The sequence below is a fragment of the Anomaloglossus baeobatrachus genome, chromosome 4 (genome assembly GCF_048569485.1).
Source record: "Anomaloglossus baeobatrachus isolate aAnoBae1 chromosome 4, aAnoBae1.hap1, whole genome shotgun sequence".
Lineage (NCBI taxonomy): Eukaryota > Metazoa > Chordata > Amphibia > Anura > Aromobatidae > Anomaloglossus > Anomaloglossus baeobatrachus.
In genome coordinates this window covers 676,743,835-676,762,780 of record NC_134356.1, presented here as the reverse complement: position 1 = coordinate 676,762,780, position 18,946 = coordinate 676,743,835, and the positions used below count along the sequence as shown (strand labels likewise).

The following is an 18,946-nucleotide window of genomic DNA, read 5'->3' as shown; positions in this document are numbered from 1 at the left end:
ATTATACTACACCCCTATATACTACACCTGTATTATACTACACCACTATATACTACACCTGTATTATACTACACCACTATATACTACACCTGTATTATACTACACCACTATATACTACACCTGTATTATACTACACCACTATATACTACACCTGTATTATACTACAGCACTACACCCCTATATACACCTGTATTATACAGGTGTATATAGGGGTGTAGTATAATACAGGTGTATATAGGGGTGTAGTGGTGTAGTATAATACAGGTGTATATAGGGGTGTAGTATAATACAGGTGTATATAGGGGTGTAGTGGTGTAGTATAATACAGGTGTATATAGGGGTGTAGTATAATACAGGTGTATATAGGGGTGTAGTATAATACAGGTGTGTATAGGGGTGTAGTATTATACTACACCCCTATATACACCTGTATTATACTACACCACTATATGCTACACCACTATATACTACACCACTACACCCCCCCATATACCACACCTGTAAAACTACATTCCCAGATACTAAACCACTACACCCCAAATATTTGTCAACAGTTACCCCTCTTTCCCCCCACCGCCCGCCCCCCATTGTCCCCGCAGGTTACTAGTAACCACTCACCTCTCTTCTTATTGTCCCCTCCTCAGACACCACCGTACAAGTCCCCCGCTGAGCGGCTTCTCTTTCACATGCCCAGGCTGCGCCGACGCTGTATTCCTAGGAGCCGCTGCTTCTCTCCGTACGGGCCCCGCCGCTGCAGCTTCTTCTCCTGCCGGGCGGGAACTTTTCAAATGACACACGTGCGCCGTACGGACGATATCAGGGTGCGCGTGTGTCACAAAGAAAGGTGCCGGACAGGGAACAGAGGAGAGATTCCTGCGTTCCGCTGCCTGCACTGACTGCGGAGCTGCAGGATCTGTCCTCTGTTTCCTACCCGGCACGCAGCGTGTGATGAGGGCAATCTGACCACGGGCCTCCCGGAGCCTGGAGCTCCGGACAACAGGTCAGATTGCCCTCATCACTGACCGTCCAGCAAGGACGCCCTGAGCCAGGCGGGCCGGTCACATAGAGTAGGCGGGCCGGATGTGGCCCGTGGGCCGCCCCTTGCCCAGGTCTGCTCTATATTGATCTTTTTACAAAACGCCCTCCAGAACTTCGAGACAAACTGTGTTCCTTGGTCAGAAACAATAATATTTTCCGGAAACCCGTGTAACCGCACAATATGCCTAATATGTTGCTAAGAGTTTCAGAATTGGGTAATCCAGACAGAGGAACAAAATGACACTGTTTGCTGAATCTATCCACTACTACCAAGATACAAGTTTTCCCTTCTGAGGATGGAAGGTCAGAAGGTCAGTGATGAAGTCCATGGAGAGATGTGTCCAAGGGCTTACTGGAGTAGGTAGGGACTGGAGAAATCTGGCAGGGCGGGTACGGGGTGCCATGGCTCGAGCACAAGTTTCACAAGCCAGTACATATTCCTTACAATCTTTTGCTACGGTTGGCCACCAAAACTTCCTGGTTACTAGTCGGAGGGTATTGTCTATACCAGGGTGGCCTGCAAGCACAGAGTTGTGGGATTCCTGGAGTACCCGTAGGCGAAGTGAGGGGGCGACAAACAGTTTATGTACAGGAGTGGTTTCAGGAGCTTGGTCTTGGGTATTATGGACCTCTTCTATCAAATCTAAGGAAACCGATGACATAATAATGCCTTTAGCTAAAATATGCACTGGTTCAGAGGTTTTAAACTGAGAGGGACAGAAGCTACGGGAAAGTGCATCAGCTTTTGTGTTCTTGGTACCGGGCCGGAATGTTACCACAAAATCAAATCTGGAGAAGAACAATGCCCACCTAGCTTGCCTAGGATTGAGTCTCTTAGCAGATTCCAGATAAGTGAGGTTCTTATGGTCTGTGATGACTGTGACCTTATGTTTGGCGCCTTCGAGGAAGTGGCGCCATTCCTCGAAGGCCCATTTAATGGCCAACAGCTCACGATTACCAATGTCATAATTTCTCTCTGTGGGATAAAACTTGCGGGAAAAGATGGCACAAGGACGAAGCTGAGTGAGAGACAGAGTACCTTGTGATAGCACCGCTCCCACTCCGACCTCAGATACATCGACTTCTACTATAAACGGACGCATAAGGTCAGGCTGAACCAGAATCGGGTCTGAGGAAAAACATTCTTTTAATGTAGAGAAGGCATGGATTGCCTCTGGCTTCCAATTAACCACATCAGCCCCCTTTTTAGTCAAATCGGTGAGGGGTTTGGCAATTTTGGAAAAATCTCTAATAAATTTGCCATAATAATTAGCGAATCCAAGGAAACGTTGCAAGGCTTTCAGAGACTTGGGTTGCACCCACTCCTTAATTGGGTGAAGCTTAGAGAGATCCATGCGGAAGCCTTCTGCAGACAATATATAACCCAGGAAATTAACCTCTGCCTCAAAAAAAACACATTTCTCATATTTAGCAAATAGGGAGTTCTCCCTGAGTCTCTGGAGTACAGTGCGTACATGTTGGACATGTGACATAGCATCAGGAGAATAAATTAGGCTGTCATCCAGATAGACCACCACATATTGACCACAAATATCTCTGAAAATGTCATTAACAAAGTTCTGAAAGACAGCCGGCGCATTACTTAACCCAAAAGGCATTACCAGGTACTCATAGTGTCCCTCTGTAGTGTTAAATGCCATTTTCCACTCATCTCCTTCTCTGATGAGGATTAGGTTATATGCTCCCCTGAGATCCAGCTTGGTGAACCACCGGGCTCCTATGAGCAGGTTAAAGAGATCGGGAATGAGTGGCAGAGGGTACTGATTCTTTACAGTAATAGCATTAAGTTCACGGTAGTCAATACAAGATCTGAGGCCACCATCTTTTTTATCAACGAAAAAGAATCCAGCGCCGACTGGTGACCTGGATGGTCTGATAAACCCTCTCTGCAGACTGTCTGCTATATAATCTTTCATGGCCTGACGCTCCGGACCAGAAAGATTATACATTTTACCCTTGGGGAGTCGGGAATAGGGGACCAAATCTATGGGGCAGTCATAATCTGTGCGGAGGTAATTTTTCAGATTCAGATACAGAAAACACATCAGCAAAATCCCTGAATGCATAAGGTATGAAGATAGGTTAAGCTCTGGTCAGGTTAACAGATAAAAGACATACATGTCTCCTGACACTCAGGGATCCAGCGCACAATCTCACCCTGGTGCCAGTCTATGACTGGGTTGTGCTTGCGCAGCCATGGCATGCCCAATACCACTGCTGACATCAGATTCTCATAACAAAAAATGACACTGATTCTACATGCAGAGCTCCAACAAGCATGGAGATCTCTGGAGTTACAAAAGAAACCACACCCTGAGTGAGAGGAGTACTATCAATAGCAGATATTCTAATAGGTGCATTCAACCTTAGCAAAGTCAAATCCACCTCTTTTGCTACAATAGTGTCTATGAAATTAGCTGCAGATCCACAATCAACAAAGGCCTGCAGCCATAAAGATTTTCCTTGGTGAGACAATGAGACAGGTAACATTAACCTCATAGGGTCTGCAGGGAGTACCTGGGCACCTGAGTGTGTATCCTGGGGCACAGTCAGGTGGTGCTGCTGCCTTGGAAGCGATTGTCTCTGAGATCCAGGCACTCCATGTTTGGCTCCACAACGTGATCTGCTCCCTTGCAGTCGACGGGACTCTGGACACGATGAGGTAGGTGCTGCAAGGGCTTGAACCTGAGCAGACCTGAGATCCTGCACTTGCTGTGCAAGCCCATGTGTACTGCCCCGGGGCTCGGCAGCAGCCGAGCCGCTCGGATCCGAGCTAGTCGGTGGGTGGCTCGAGCGCCTCCGGACTCGGGGGTCACGTTGCTCTGAAGTGAGGCTGGTGCTACGTAGGGGGTTAGGTTTACGGCCAGGGCCGTGATTTTTTAGTTAAGTTTGTGATGCCACCCACGGGCTGCGGTGAATGCGGACATCACCGCTGCCGTTGACTAGGCTCCCGGGGACGGTGTTGCGCAGCCAGGTGTTGACCCCTCCGTGGGTAGGGGGTTGATGGTCCCGGGGCCCGGTTGTTGGGATTAGGATGCAGGGGTGCGGGCGTGTTGGTGTGATGCGGGGCCCGAGGGCACTGTTGTACTCACTATGACAGATACACCGGAGTCTCTGGTAAACCAAAAAGATGGTGGTCGGTGCCCGCAGCTGGCTGCATCTGGTCCCCCACCCGGTTTGGTGGTCCCCGCCTTTCTCCTGCACTTCGTTTGTATGGTTTGACTGCCTGCGCTTCAGCGATGGGAGTCCTCTCCCCGGCTTTGTGTGTGTCGGGAGAGCCCGTTTGCCCGCAGGCACTGGCCCGTGGGATCTCTCTGCCTGAGCGGTGGCTTTCTATCCCCCTCGTTGGGCTGTTGTCTTCAGTCGGGACTTGGGTGGAAAAGAACCTAAGGTCCAGACCCCAATCAATGAATTTGACTCGGTCCAGTAGTTTCTGGGCCTCGTTCTGGATCTGAGTACCCCTTCTGGTGCTCCGGTTTCCAGTTGATTCCTCGGTTCGGTACCGGCAGGCCACTACTCTGTCCCGGTCCCTTACGGTTCCACCAGCCGTCTTCCCGGCTCCTGCAGGCGGCAACCACCGTCTGCCTCCTGGCCACAGGGTATCCAGGCTACGACCCAGATCCACAGGGTATCCGGGCTACGACCCAGATCCCCGACAGACGTTTTCTTCTTCTAACACCTCCTAGACTGCTCTCCTCTCCTCCCTAACTTCATCTGCTTGCTTTTCCCTCCTCAGGCTTTCCGAACTCCTTGGTAGGCGTGGCCAACCGCCTGGCTCCGCCCCTGGGTGTGAACGTCAAAGTTTGAGAGGGGTGACTCAGGGTTTTTAGGTTGGCTGCTGTTACCTTTTTAGGGGACTGTTTGTGCAAGGGCCTGTCTGTGACTACCTGGCTAGTCCAGGGCGTCACACATGAACAAGGCCAGAAAGGGTGTGCACCTGGTTTAGCACAGCATGGAGAGAAACCATTTATTTTTTTTTTCCTTCTCTCCTTGTTAGATGGGCCAGAGATAATGTAACGCCTGCCTGGATCAACAGACTCAGGTGGGATATAATGGACAGACTAGAGGGAAGCCACTCACCAAGCAGGACCCCCAGAACTCTGAAACCCTTTAACCCCTATACAGGGATTTGGAATTACACAGGGCCCTGGAGATCACTACCTGTGGAAGGCTGCAGTCCGATGAGAGTAGTTGTCAGGCAGGGTCAAACCAGGAATAGCAGAACAGGGACAGAATCGGCAGGCAAGGACGTAATCAAAAAACGTAGCAGAGGTCAAATCCGGATTGGGCAGCGAGGTACAAAAACAGCAGGCAGGAGGGTAGTCAGAAAAAACGCTGAAGTCAGCACAGAGGAATCACAAAACAGAATAGGGCGGACCAGGAGCCAGGAAATCAGAACTCTCTCTGGCAAAGGTCAGCAGACAGGAGGGGAACTAAGAAGGGTGTGGTGTCTTCCCATTGGCTGTAGCTGAACGCTGGCAACTTCAGCTGGAAGACACATGCCACCCACAGTCAGCCAGTGGTACTGCAGATCCCAAGATAACCCAGCCCAGTGGATGATCGGAGCCTGCGCCCACCGGTGCCGCTGGCATCGACTCCTCTCCCATCACCAGCACCATCCATGGCAGGAACACAGCGTCGCCTGGCGATCGGAGCAGAAGTCGCTGGAGCGGACTCTGGTGGTGACGTAACAGGTTCCCGATATAAAACAGCGCTGTGGAAAAAGAGAAGCGCAGATAGGGTCTTATCTGGTATACAGATGGATAATAAAAGTAAGACAGGTACTCACTTTTTTAAGTTGTGACAGGCACAACTCCTTTGAAGGCATGCAGCAAAATAATTGCAGAGAGTGGTCAGCCGCAGCCCCGATGATTGCAGTCAAAGACACAGGGTAGATAGAGAAGTCGGGTTAGATGCTGCGCTAGAAACCACAAATCCAGGAGATGTGATGAATTCTTTCCTTTATTAACACAGGTCAACGCGTTTCAAAGGCATCTCCGCCTTCTTCATCAGGACAAAGAAAGAAACAGAATAACATATGCCACTGCCACGTAATACATATATAACAGTGGAAGGAGTAGCCGAGTTTCAACAATGACGTCAGCAATCCAGTGACTAATCGCCACGTGGAACAGACAGAAAAAACGAAAAAAAGAAGAGAGAAAAAAAAGGGAGAAAAAGAAAAAAATGTGTGGGGTGTAACCAGTTAAGGACTTAATGAAATTCCTAGGACATATAAAAAGGATTATAGGCTCATAGTGTTGATATGAATAAAAGTGAAGATGTGCAGAAAATATTTCATTTTATTTTTACAGTGAAGTGTAGAAGGTAAAAAAGGAATTAATTTAATGAAATTCAATAAAAATAATGATGTCTTGTGAAACAATAAATGTGTCCTATAAAGTGTTTATTATTTAATTAATTATAGGCTCATAGTGTTGATATGAATAAAGTGAAGATGTGCAGAAAATATTTCATTTTATTTTTACAGTGAAGTGTAAAAGGCAAAAAAGGAATTAAATTAATGAAATTCAATAAAAACAATAAATGTGTCCTATAAAGTGTTTAATTATTCTGGGAAAAAAAAAACTAAATAAAAAAACTTTGCATATTTAGGGGCAAAAAGAGCCGTATTTAACTCTGCTTGGGAACATTACTATATTAGTGACAGTGAGTCAAAGAGGTTGAAGTTGTGCAAGAATGTGTACTTGTGCAAATACGAGCAAACTTCGCTATACAAGGGAACCCGCTCACAGGGGTGAAATAAGTTTAAAGCGTGGGAAAGAAACTAAGCGCATGCGCTTAAAAAGATGACAAGCGAGAACTTCGCTGCTCAGAAGAACCCGCTCCCAGGGGTGAAATGGGTTCAGAGCGTGGGAAAAAGATCAGAGCGCAAGCGCTTGAAAACTATCCAAGAGAAGTGTAGAGAACAGTTATGTAGTGCCGAAAAAAGGATTTCAAGAGAAAAGGGGATCTATAGATGAAAATGTAAAAGGGGATATTCAGTGGTAGACATATAGAAAAAATGAAAATGCAAGTTCTGATAGTAAGGAGAAAAGGATTAGATATAATAACTCGTATACCCATATCCTAATGAAAAGAGGGAGAATAGATATCTGCAGATTTGTAGAGAAAAAAATGTGTTATAAATAGTCATAACAAAACATGACAAAATCAATTACATGAGACGCGTTATAGAAAGCCCTGAAAAAAACTTACATACATGTTTACAGCTCTATGTGAACAACCACATAGTTACACATATGATATTAAAAGATTAAAAATTGTATGTAAGGTAATATAAAATCCACACATGTTTATGCTGATACAAACAAATATATAAAAAACAACATATGAGAATTAAAATGTCAATATGTATAGATAAAAAAACTTTTTTTTGAGAATAGTGTAAAAAAACTGCTGACATATGATCGAATTTGGTAATGATATGGAGAAACTGATGACATATGATGAAATGGGTCCTCGAATACATAGATATATATATATATATATATATATATATATCCATATATACATATACATTTACCCATATATATATATTCTATAAAAATGAAATTTTTTTTAGGGAATATATAATGATATTTAAATGACATTTAGTAAAAGACATTAGCTTTATAAAAATATATAAAAATAGGAAAAATGTGATGATAAACGGATTTATATAGAAATACAATGGGATAAAATGTAAAAACAATGCCTCTAAAAACAATAAAAATTAATGAATAACAGCTCAGTAAAAAAGATCAGTTAATTCATTTAGACCATGGGGTTTCAGAGTGCCGAGCTTGTGAATCCAAAATGTTTCCTTCTTGCTCAGGAGTTCAAGTCTAGTCTATAAACTTATTTCACCCCTGTGAGCGGGTTCCCTTGTATAGCGAAGTTTGCTCGTATTTGCACAAGTACACATTCTTGCACAACTTCAACCTCTTTGACTCACTGTCACTAATATAGTAATGTTCCCAAGCAGAGTTAAATACGGCTCTTTTTGCCCCTAAATATGCAAAGTTTTTTTATTTAGTTTTTTTTTTTCCCAGAATAATTAAACACTTTATAGGACACATTTATTGTTTTTATTGAATTTCATTAATTTAATTCCTTTTTTGCCTTTTACACTTCACTGTAAAAATAAAATGAAATATTTTCTGCACATCTTCACTTTATTCATATCAACACTATGAGCCTATAATTAATTAAATAATAAACACTTTATAGGACACATTTATTGTTTCACAAGACATCATTATTTTTATTGAATTTCATTAAATTAATTCCTTTTTTGCCTTCTACACTTCACTGTAAAAATAAAATGAAATATTTTCTGCACATCTTCACTTTTATTCATATCAACACTATGAGCCTATAATCCTTTTTATATGTCCTAGGAATTTCATTAAGTCCTTAACCGGTTACACCCCACACATTTTTTTCTTTTTCTCCCTTTTTTTTCTCTCTTCTTTTTTTCTTTTTTTCTGTCTGTTCCACGTGGCGATTAGTCACTGGATTGCTGACGTCATTGTTGAAACTCGGCTACTCCTTCCACTGTTATATATGTATTACGTGGCAGTGGCATATGTTATTCTGTTTCTTTCTTTGTCCTGATGAAGAAGGCGGAGATGCCTTTGAAACGCGTTGACCTGTGTTAATAAAGGAAAGAATTCATCACATCTCCTGGATTTGTGGTTTCTAGCGCAGCATCTAACCCGACTTCTCTATCTACCCTGTGTCTTAGGTTCCCGATATACAGAGATTACCTTGCGATTGGTTACCGGGCTCACATGCATTGGCCAATACATACGCTAAACTCTTTTTTTCAAATATTCCTATAGCTGTAATGTAATGCCAGAGTTCACTTTTTCATTGTTAGCATTTTAGTGTGCAGCTGTATATGTTTCGTAGTAAAGCAACTTTAGACTGCCATTCTCATCATTTTTGGTGGCCAGGGTTGCATCAGGATGTGGTAGAGTTTGTGTCCACCTGCAATATGTGTGTGCGTTCTAAGACTCCGTATACTCACCTGAGCGATTCTCTCCTAGCTTTGAAATGCAAGGCTGATAAAAAACGTTTGCCAAGTCCGGATCTGTGTGTGAATGACTGTGTGGTCATCTACCAGAAATATTAGTTTAAAAGTTCCTTCTTGGACACTGGGTACAAGGTTCATTGTTCCTTACAAAGTTATTGCCATCATTATCCCTGCAGCTTTTCACATTGGGTTACCTCAAACACTTAAAATCAAGGATGGGGGTATCAGCATCGGAAGTTAATGCCAATATGTTGGTGCATTCATTCCATGAATCTTATCCAGATAAATCTGTCCTTGAAGGTCCAGAGGCCTCTTGTAGAAGGGGGCTACTGATATTTCATCTTGTATTGGAGTGGATATATTTTCATTTGATGCTGCAAGGGTTAAGGACTCTTTCCCTTCTGGCTGAGATTACTCATAGCCTTAAACACAGCTGCAGCATTTTATCATTTCGCCCTTCCACTATATTTACCCACTCCTGACTTTACTCCATGCTGGTGATAGATCTTCTATATTGACCACTTCAAAGGAGCCTGTCTCTGGAGAAGTTGAGGTGTCATTTCAGTTGCAGCCATGAAGCTCCCTGCTGGATAAACCAAGGAGTGCTATTTATTGTGTCTTTCCCAACCCATTTGTATTCAGCTGAGTTTGAGAAAGGTCATGTTATCCTTTTGACTGAACACGTCACACTATTGGGTGTTTTGTGCATTATGATATAAAATAAAGAAAGGAAGAATGGAAAGAAAAATCTGCGAGTGCCGATCCCTATTATTTATTTGAGTTTGTGGAGACCATCCAGCGATACGTGCACCGCAGTATTGGGAGTGCCTGCCTATCTTTTTCAAGTGGCCCAAACATTAGTCAGGGTAAGTTCAGGGTCAGCGAGAGCCTAGGAACGTGACAGCGCATGGGGGGAAGGACTTGTTTAGGGATGTTAGGGAGTGCAGGGATCAGCCACAGATGAGTTTGAGATGATGACACCACCTCTCCCTATTGCCAGCTTTTGTGTTGCGCCGAAACTATGTGTTGTGCCGAACGCTGAATGTTCGCTCACCCTAACGTGACATTATCTTTTTGTCATTTACAAAATATTTAGTTTCATTTCAGGTTCCTTACAAGAAAAACTGATGAAAAGTATAAACCACCATTCCCTAAGAAGCAGACTCCTCATATGAGCATCCACCAAACCACAACTGTCTTTCCTCGCACCATTAACCCCAATTTCAAAAATGTTATGAAACTAATTGATTGGCCAGGACCCCCATCTTCTGTCACACACTTCAACTTTTCCACCAGTCCCAATAAATGTAATTACGATCTACTGAGTCCACGGGAAGTATATCGAGTTGGGGAGAAACTGGAAGTGATCATCACAGCTCGGGATCACAATGGTCAACAAAAGCAATATGGTGGAGACTTCTTCCGGGCCAAGCTCCATTCACCAGCATTTAAAGCTGGAGTGACTGGACAAGTGAAGGACTATAATAATGGAAGCTACTTGGTCACGTTCCTTCTTCCGTGGTCAGGAGAAGCTCAAGTGCAGATCAGGCTCATTCAATCCAGTGAAGCTGTTGATGTTCTAAAGAGAAAGAGGGAAAGTCATCCGGAGAAGGTAAGAACAGCCTTTAGCCATCCCAGATGAGGTTGGGATTAGAGTTAGGTGACTAGTTAGGGCCTCACTTCACAACAGATATTAGGTGAGGGGTGGAATAATATTTATAAAAATAACTATAGAGAATTTGCACATATCACTGTCTTGTCCTGATTGCAACAAGGACTGTTGAAGGACCTGCCCATTGGTGAAGGTCTTGCAACCTAAGATTTGAGCAGCAAGATTTCATAGAGTAAGAATATAAGCTGCCATGTTTCAGTGTGCATGGGATCTGGGGTAGGATCTGTACTTATTTGGAGGGTCTGGTTTAGGGTCTGTGATTATTTTGAGAATCTGAGATCCTTATTTAGGATGTTTGGTGTCTATATCTAATCTTAGATCTAGCCTGGAGTCTACATTTATTTAGGGATCTGATCTAGGATTTTTTTATGCAGTGTCTAGTCTAGGGTCGTGGTTATTTTGAAGGTCTTGGGTCTAATTTTAGTTAGGTGGTCTCTTTTTGGGTCTGTAGCTATTCTGGTCTGAAATCTATATTTAGGGGTCTGTAGTTATTTAGAGGAAATACAGTTAGGTCCAGAAATATTTGGACAGTGACACGAGTTTTGTTATTTTAGCTGTTTACAAAAACATGTTCAGAAATACAATTATATATATAATATGGGCTGAAAGTGCACACTCCCAGCTGCAATATGAGAGTTTTCACATCCAAATCGGAGAAAGGGTTTAGGAATCATAGCTCTGTAATGCATAGCCTCCTCTTTTTCAAGGGACCAAAAGTAATTGGACAAGGGACTCTAAGGGCTGCAATTAACTCTGAAGGCATCTCCCTCGTTAACCTGTAATCAATGAAGTACTTAAAAGGTCTGGGGTTGATTACAGGTGTGTGGTTTTGCATTTGGAAGCTGTTGCTGTGACCAGACAACATGCGGTCTAAGGAACTCTCAATTGAGGTGAAGCAGAACATCCTGAGGCTGAAAAAAAAGAAAAAATCCATCAGAGAGATAGCAGACATGCTTGGAGTAGCAAAATCAACAGTCGGGTACATTCTGAGAAAAAAGGAATTGACTGGTGAGCTTGGGAACTCAAAAAGGCCTGGGCGTCCACGGATGACAACAGTGGTGGATGATCGCCGCATACTTTCTTTGGTGAAGAAGAACCCGTTCACAACATCAACTGAAGTCCAGAACACTCTCAGTGAAGTAGGTGTATCTGTCTCTAAGTCAACAGTAAAGAGAAGACTCCATGAAAGTAAATACAAAGGGTTCACATCTCGATGCAAACCATTCATCAATTCCAAAAATAGACAGGCCAGAGTTAAATTTGCTGAAAAACACGTCATGAAGCCAGCTCAGTTCTGGAAAAGTATTCTATGGACAGATGAGACAAAGATAAACCTGTACCAGAATGATGGGAAGAAAAAAGTTTGGAGAAGAAAGGGAACGGCACATGATCCAAGGCACACCACATCCTCTGTAAAAGATGGTGGAGGCAACGTGATGGCATGGGCATGCATGGCTTTCAATGGCACTGGGTCACTTGTGTTTATTGATGACATAACAGCAGACAAGAGTAGCCGGATGAATTCTGAAGTGTACCGGGATATACTTTCAGCCCAGATTCAGCCAAATGCTGCAAAGTTGATCGGACGGCGCTTCATAGTACAGATGGACAATGACCCAAAGCATACAGCCAAAGCTACCCAGGAGTTCATGAGTGCAAAAAAGTGGAACATTCTGCAATGGCCAAGTCAATCACCAGATCTTAACCCAATTGAGCATGCATTTCACTTGCTCAAATCCAGACTTAAGACGGAAAGACCCACAAACAAGCAAGACCTGAAGGCTGCGGCTGTAAAGGCCTGGCAAAGCATTAAGAAGGAGGAAACCCAGCGTTTGGTGATGTCCATGGGTTCCGGACTTAAGGCAGTGATTGCCTCCAAAGGATTCGCAACAAAATATTGAAAATAAAAATATTTTGTTTGGGTTTGGTTTATTTGTCCAATTACTTTTGACCTCCTAAAATGTGGAGTGTTTGTAAAGAAATGTGTACAATTCCTACAATTTCTATCAGATATTTTTATTCAAACCTTCAAATTAAACGTTACAATCTGCACTTGAATTCTGTTGTAGAGGTTTCATTTCAAATCCAATCTGGTGGCATGCAGAGCCCAACTCGCGAAAATTGTGTCACTGTCCAAATATTTCTGGACCTAACTGTATTTAGAGAGTTTGAAGTCTGTATATTATCAGAGGATTGGTGTTTCTATTTTTTTTCTTTGGTGTGGAGCCCATATTTATTTAGGGGTTCTGATCCGAGGTCTGTAGTTGTTTGGAGGGTCTAGCCTTGGCTCTTTGGTAATTAGGTGGTGTGGTCTTGGGTCTGTAGTTAGATCTGGTCTGAAGCGTGTATCTAGAGGTCTAATCTGGGGACTGTGGATATTCTGAAGGTCTGGAGTCTGTGGTTTTTTAGGGGGTCTTTTGTCTATATTTATTTTTGCATCCGGTATGGAGTTGTGGATTTGATATTTATTAAGGGGTTCTGATCTGGAATGTGTAGTTGTTTGGAGGGTCAAACTTTGGCTCTTTGGTAATTAGGTGGTGTGGACTAAGGTCAGTCTGGGATGTGGTCTGATGTATGTATCTAGAGATCTAATCTAGGGTCGGTGGATATTCTGAAGGTCTGGAGTCTGTGCTTTATTAGAGGGTCTGTTGTCTGGAGTTGTGAAATTGACATTTATTTTGGAGGTCCTGATCTGGGTTTTCTAGTTATTTAGAGGGTCAGGTCCAAGGTCTGGGGATATTTTGGGCAGCCAACTGATTTATTCTTAGATCTGGTCTGGAGTTTGATATTTTAAAGTCTTTATTTGTGGGGATCAGGGCATATGTATTTTTTTAAGGTTTGTACCTGTTTTGGGATCCGGGATGTGTATTGAGTTTTGGGTCTCTGTTAATTTTGGTTGTGATAGAGAAGTCGTAGAGAAGTCATATGTATTAGTTTGCTGGTGTTTGTCGGCATGGCCTGGTGGACATATGTCCAAAAAATATTCTAGGGGCTTTTTGAAATCTCACTGACGCCACCACATTTATTTTTCATCCCCTCATGAAGGAAGCAAACGATCATTCACATGAAAACCCTCACAATCAAAAAAACAAATTCAAGTTAACAAGCGCCAAATTGTCATATCACTATTCGGCCCTCATTATGAACCCCTGTAAAAGGACACTTAGAAGGCTATGAGTACACCTATGCTCTTAATCATGGGTCATCTTCTATGTCTGCGTGAATAATCTAATAGGGTAAGTTTACAGGGGTAGTCTTCATGAGTCAGCCCCTTCAAGAGTGTATATATTTTTTCTTCTGGTCACTACATATGAAAACACTCAGTAGCTACCGGTTTCGTCTCCGTTGTTATGGTCTTGTATCATCCATATTATTGACCTACTAGGCCTCATTTATGAAAACTATCTGTGCTACTGTAACGTGGCCAGGGCCGGTAGTCACGGGGGAAGCTTTCACTCCTTCACTTACCCTGGCACGCTAGAGACAAGGGTGATGGAGTGGGTGTCGAAGTGTTACTTGGCCGTACTGGTGCTTCTTGTTCACCAGCTAGCTTCTTATCGTCGAGTTCACACTGCGCGGTGCTGCGTTCAGAGTTATTAATAAGGATATGAGTCCACAAACGTAGTTTACTTGTAAGACGTTTCCAACACTGTTTCACTTTGCCTGCAAAAGGTTTCACACTGGGCTTCTTAGAAGGCATTAACATCTTAACACAGTCCAGCTCTTCCATTATGGCTGTAGACAAGTTCACACAGGCTACCAAGGAGGATGTGGGGCGGTTAGCGCCTTGTTGTCCCCTGGATATCCAATCACACGGGTTCATATGTATTGCTGTGGCTAGGCTATCCTACACGGCTATGCTACTACTTTAAGGTCACTCCTCAGTGGCCATCAGTCAAAACTGAGTCTGCCACTGTCCGCACTGTTCACACTCGCCTGCTTGATGGGGAGGCGCTCTCTGGTCCCTCAATTCAAATCAATGGAGCTTTAATGCTGTAATCTCTCTTCGGTTACCTATACTTCCTCCTGCATCTCTCTTCTTCCTACACAATACAATGACTAAAATCATACTCAACACTATATCCACTTCACTGTGGGACGGCTTTTTTAGTTTACCCTCTCAGCCCTGCCACTATCCCCGAAACCTAAGCTTCCACTTCTGGCTAGGGAACCCAGGATCAGTGACACCCAGTGGTGAATGGTATTACTGTGCCATAACCACACAAAGAATTTAACCATCTTAGGTCCCCTTCACATGTCTGTCAAGGAGAAATTCCATAGTTTTCGGGAAATCTCCTTCTTAACAGTGAATGTCTGCTGTAATCTCTGATTGAAGGTTGCTAAGAGCCGGTGTAGAAATGCAGACCACGCAGATAACATCTAGTATGAATTCCTTTTCAGTGAATGTTCCCATGTATTCTGCTTTATTTTTGCAAGCCTTTTATATAGAACGGTAATGGGTTAATCTTTTAGTAAAATTCCTTAGTATGCCATTGACTATATTACATCATATGCAAAAAATCAGTGACGTTTGTCCATTTTTTGGGACTTCCCCTCCAGCCCCTCCTGTGTTCCAACTCCATATCTTGCAGAGTTTTTGGCACGTAGCACCTCAGACCATAAATTTAGACTTGCGCAGCAGATAGCCAGTCTTTGTTATCAACATCTGTATTCCATTGCTTTGTATCAGTCTTCAACTGCTGACCTTGGCGTAGACATGCTTACAATCTCTTGTTACTTATATAGAAAAAAAAGCTTAGTTATAGGAAAGACATTGTATTCTCATAGTAGAAAAGTACTTAGAAAAATATATTGTATTCTCACACGTCCGTGATTCTGGCACCGGAGACATAGATATACGCAGACCCATTAAAAATCAATGGGTCTGCGCACACATCCATGTTTTCTCATGGATGTGTGTCTGTGTGTTCCACATGGACACATGTCCGTTTATCTCCGGCAACACAGGTGTTACACGGATCACACACTGATGTGATCCGTGTGACATCAGTGTGACACATACCGGAGAACACACATGCCTTTGAAATAAAATGATTTTCTATACTCACCTGTGGGCAGGGCCCGCTCATTATGCTCATGAATATTCACTGCATCGCAGACCAGGAAGCAGTAACAGTGCTGGAGATAGGAGAGTAGTGAAGTTCATGCTGTCCGTGTGCTATGCGCATGTCACACATATAGCACAAGGACAGCACATGCAGAACACACACACGGACACACATACACACCTATACTGCGGACCCTGCAAAACGTGTGTTTTGCATGGACGTGTGAAAGAGGCCTTTAAGGGAATCTGTCATCAGGTTTTTGCTCCTCCGTCTGAGAGCAGCATAATGTAGAGACAGAGACCCTTATTCCAGCGATGTGTCACTTACTGAGCTGTTTGCAGTCATTTTGATAAAATCATTGTTTTCTCTGCTGCAGATCTAGCAGCTGTACAAAGCACATGAATATGCTGGACTACCTGCAGCACACCAAGTAGTCCTGTAATGATAATCTACAGCTGATTAGAGAGTGATTTTATCAAAATTATACTAGGCAGCCCAGTAAGTGACACATCGCTGAAATCAGGATCTCAGCCTCTATGTTTTCCTGCTTTCAGATTACGTGGCAAAAACTTGGTGACAGATTCCCTTTAATACCCCTATACATAAAATTATATATATATATATTGTGAGGTAGCGTGGTCGGCTGCGCAGCAGAAGACACGGGATCCAGGCACCAAGGGTCACAGCACACGGTTTAATATCCAAACAAAAGTCCACAACAGTACACATGTGCCTCTCCGGCAGAGAACTCAGGGAGTTGTGTTCACTCCCTCACACCTGGCACCCCCGCCCTTGTTCCTGTTTCCTTTTAACCCTTCTTTCAGCCTGTAGGGAAACAGCATTAACCCTGGAGTGGAGTTACTTTCTATCATGGAGTGAGCACAACCGGGGCGAGACATACCGGCCGTCATAGATAACCCCGGTCACAGTCTCACATACCCCCCCCTCAGTTCAAGCGTGCGGGGTTGAACTCCCGCCATCAAACACGGGCCGCGGGACAAGGCATCGGCGTTGCCCTGCAACCTACCGGACCGGTGTTCAACCGTAAATCGGAAGTTCTGCAGAGAAAGGAACCACCGGGTAACCCGGGCATTCCGTTCCTTGGCAGACCTCATCCAGACCAGTGGAGAGTGATCCGTCACCAAGCGAAACTGCCGTCCCAGCAGGTAATAGCGTAGGGACTCCAAGGCCCACTTGATCGCCAGGCACTCCTTCTCCACTACGCTATAATTACGCTCGGGAGGGGTGAGCTTCCTACTTAAGAAGGTGATGGGGTGTTCCTCCCCCTGAACCACCTGAGACAGCACTGCCCCCAGGCCGACCTCCGAGGCGTCAGTCTGTACTATGAACTCCTTCCGGAAATCAGGGTTTACAAGAACGGGCTGTCCGCACAGAACCCCCTTCAGGGCCCGGAAGGAGTCCTCGGCCTGCGGAGTCCAGCGCACCATGACGGACTTCTTGCCTTTGAGAAGGTCCGTCAAGGGGGCCGATAGTCCCGCAAAATCCTTTACAAACCTCCTGTAGTACCCCACGATACCCAGGAAGGCCCTAACCTGCTTCGTGGTCAGGGGTCTAGGCCACTTCTGGATCGCCTCAACCTTGTTAATTTGGGGCTTAATCACTCCTTGGCCTATCACGTAGCCCAAGTAGCGGACTTCCGTGAGTCCCAACGCACATTTCTTGGGATTGGCTGTCAATCCGGCTGTTCGAAGTGCGTCCACCACTGCTTGTACCTGTTCCAAGTGGGTCTGCCACTCGGAGCTGTAAATAATGATGTCATCAAGGTACGCTGATGCATACGCCTGGTGGGGTTCCAGCACCAAGTCCATCAACCTCTGGAACGTGGCCGGAGCGCCATGTAACCCAAAAGGCAAGACAACATAGTGGAAGAGACCCTCCGGCGTAACAAAAGCGGTTTTCTCCTTGGCGGACTCCGTCAGTGGCACCTGCCAGTACCCCTTGGTCAGGTCGAGCGTGGTGAAATATCGCGCCTGTCCCAGCCTATCAATCAGCTCATCCACCCGGGGCATGGGGTAGAGATCGAACTTGGATATTTCGTTCAATCTCCTAAAGTCATTGCAGAACCTTAAGGAGCCATCGGGTTTTGGTATTAGGACAATGGGACTAGCCCATTCACTCCGGGATTTTTCGATGACCCCCAGGCGTAGCATTGTCTTCACTTCCTCTGATATGGCTTGTCTTCGAGCCTCCGGCACCCGGTATGACTTCAGGCGTACCTTCAGGTGGGGCTCGGTGACAATATCATGTCGTATCAGACTGGTCCTACCAGGCAGCTCGGAGAAAATATCGGGGTTCTGCTGAACCAGCCGTCTGGCCTCTCGCCTCTGTGTCTTGGTGAGGGCTTCTCCAATCCTTACTTCCGGTTCGTCCTCTCCGGAGGTCGCTGGAGCCGGATGTGAACGACCCGAAGAGGAGGGAGATGGGGAAAAAACAACCATCAGGCTTTCCCGTTCCTGCCAAGGTTTTAATAGGTTGACATGGTATATTTGTTCAGGTTTCCGCCTACCGGGCTGCAATACCTTATAGTTGACCACCCCGACTCTTTCCTTTATCTCGTAGGGGCCTTGCCACTGAGCCAGGAATTTACTCTCCGCCGTGGGGATTAAAACCAACACCCGATCCCCGGGTTTAAAGGTCCGCACGGTGGCTTGTCTATTGTAGCGGCCGCTTTGCGCGGCCTGAGCCTCCTGTAAATGCTCCTTCACAATTGGCATGACCGCGCTTATGCGGTTCTGCATTCCTAAAATGTGTTGAATCACACTTTTATGGGGGGTGGGCTCTTGCTCCCATGTTTCCTTTGCCAGGTCCAACAATCCCCGGGGATGTCGCCCGTATAACAACTCAAAAGGCGAAAACCCCGTGGATGCCTGTGGCACCTCTCGTATGGCAAACATCAAATAGGGAAGCATCATATCCCAGTCTTTCCTGTCTTTGGAGATCACCCTTTTGAGCATGGTTTTCAGGGTTTTATTGAATCGTTCTACTAACCCATCCGTCTGAGGATGATACACAGACGTACGCAACTGCTTGATCTGGAGTAGCCGGCATAGCTCTTTGGTCACTTTAGACATGAATGGGGTCCCC

At 44.7% G+C, this 18,946-nt stretch overlaps 1 protein-coding gene across 1 annotated transcript in view; it reads left to right on the top strand.

Moving 5' to 3' along the window:
- Positions 1 to 18,946, top strand: part of LOC142304380 (NXPE family member 3-like) — a 58,350-nt gene that overhangs the window by 11,346 nt on the left and 28,058 nt on the right. The window contains exon 3 of the mRNA XM_075346690.1: positions 10,197 to 10,712. Within this exon, the coding sequence (XP_075202805.1) occupies positions 10,197 to 10,712 (516 nt within the window). The remainder of the gene's footprint in view (positions 1 to 10,196; positions 10,713 to 18,946) is intronic.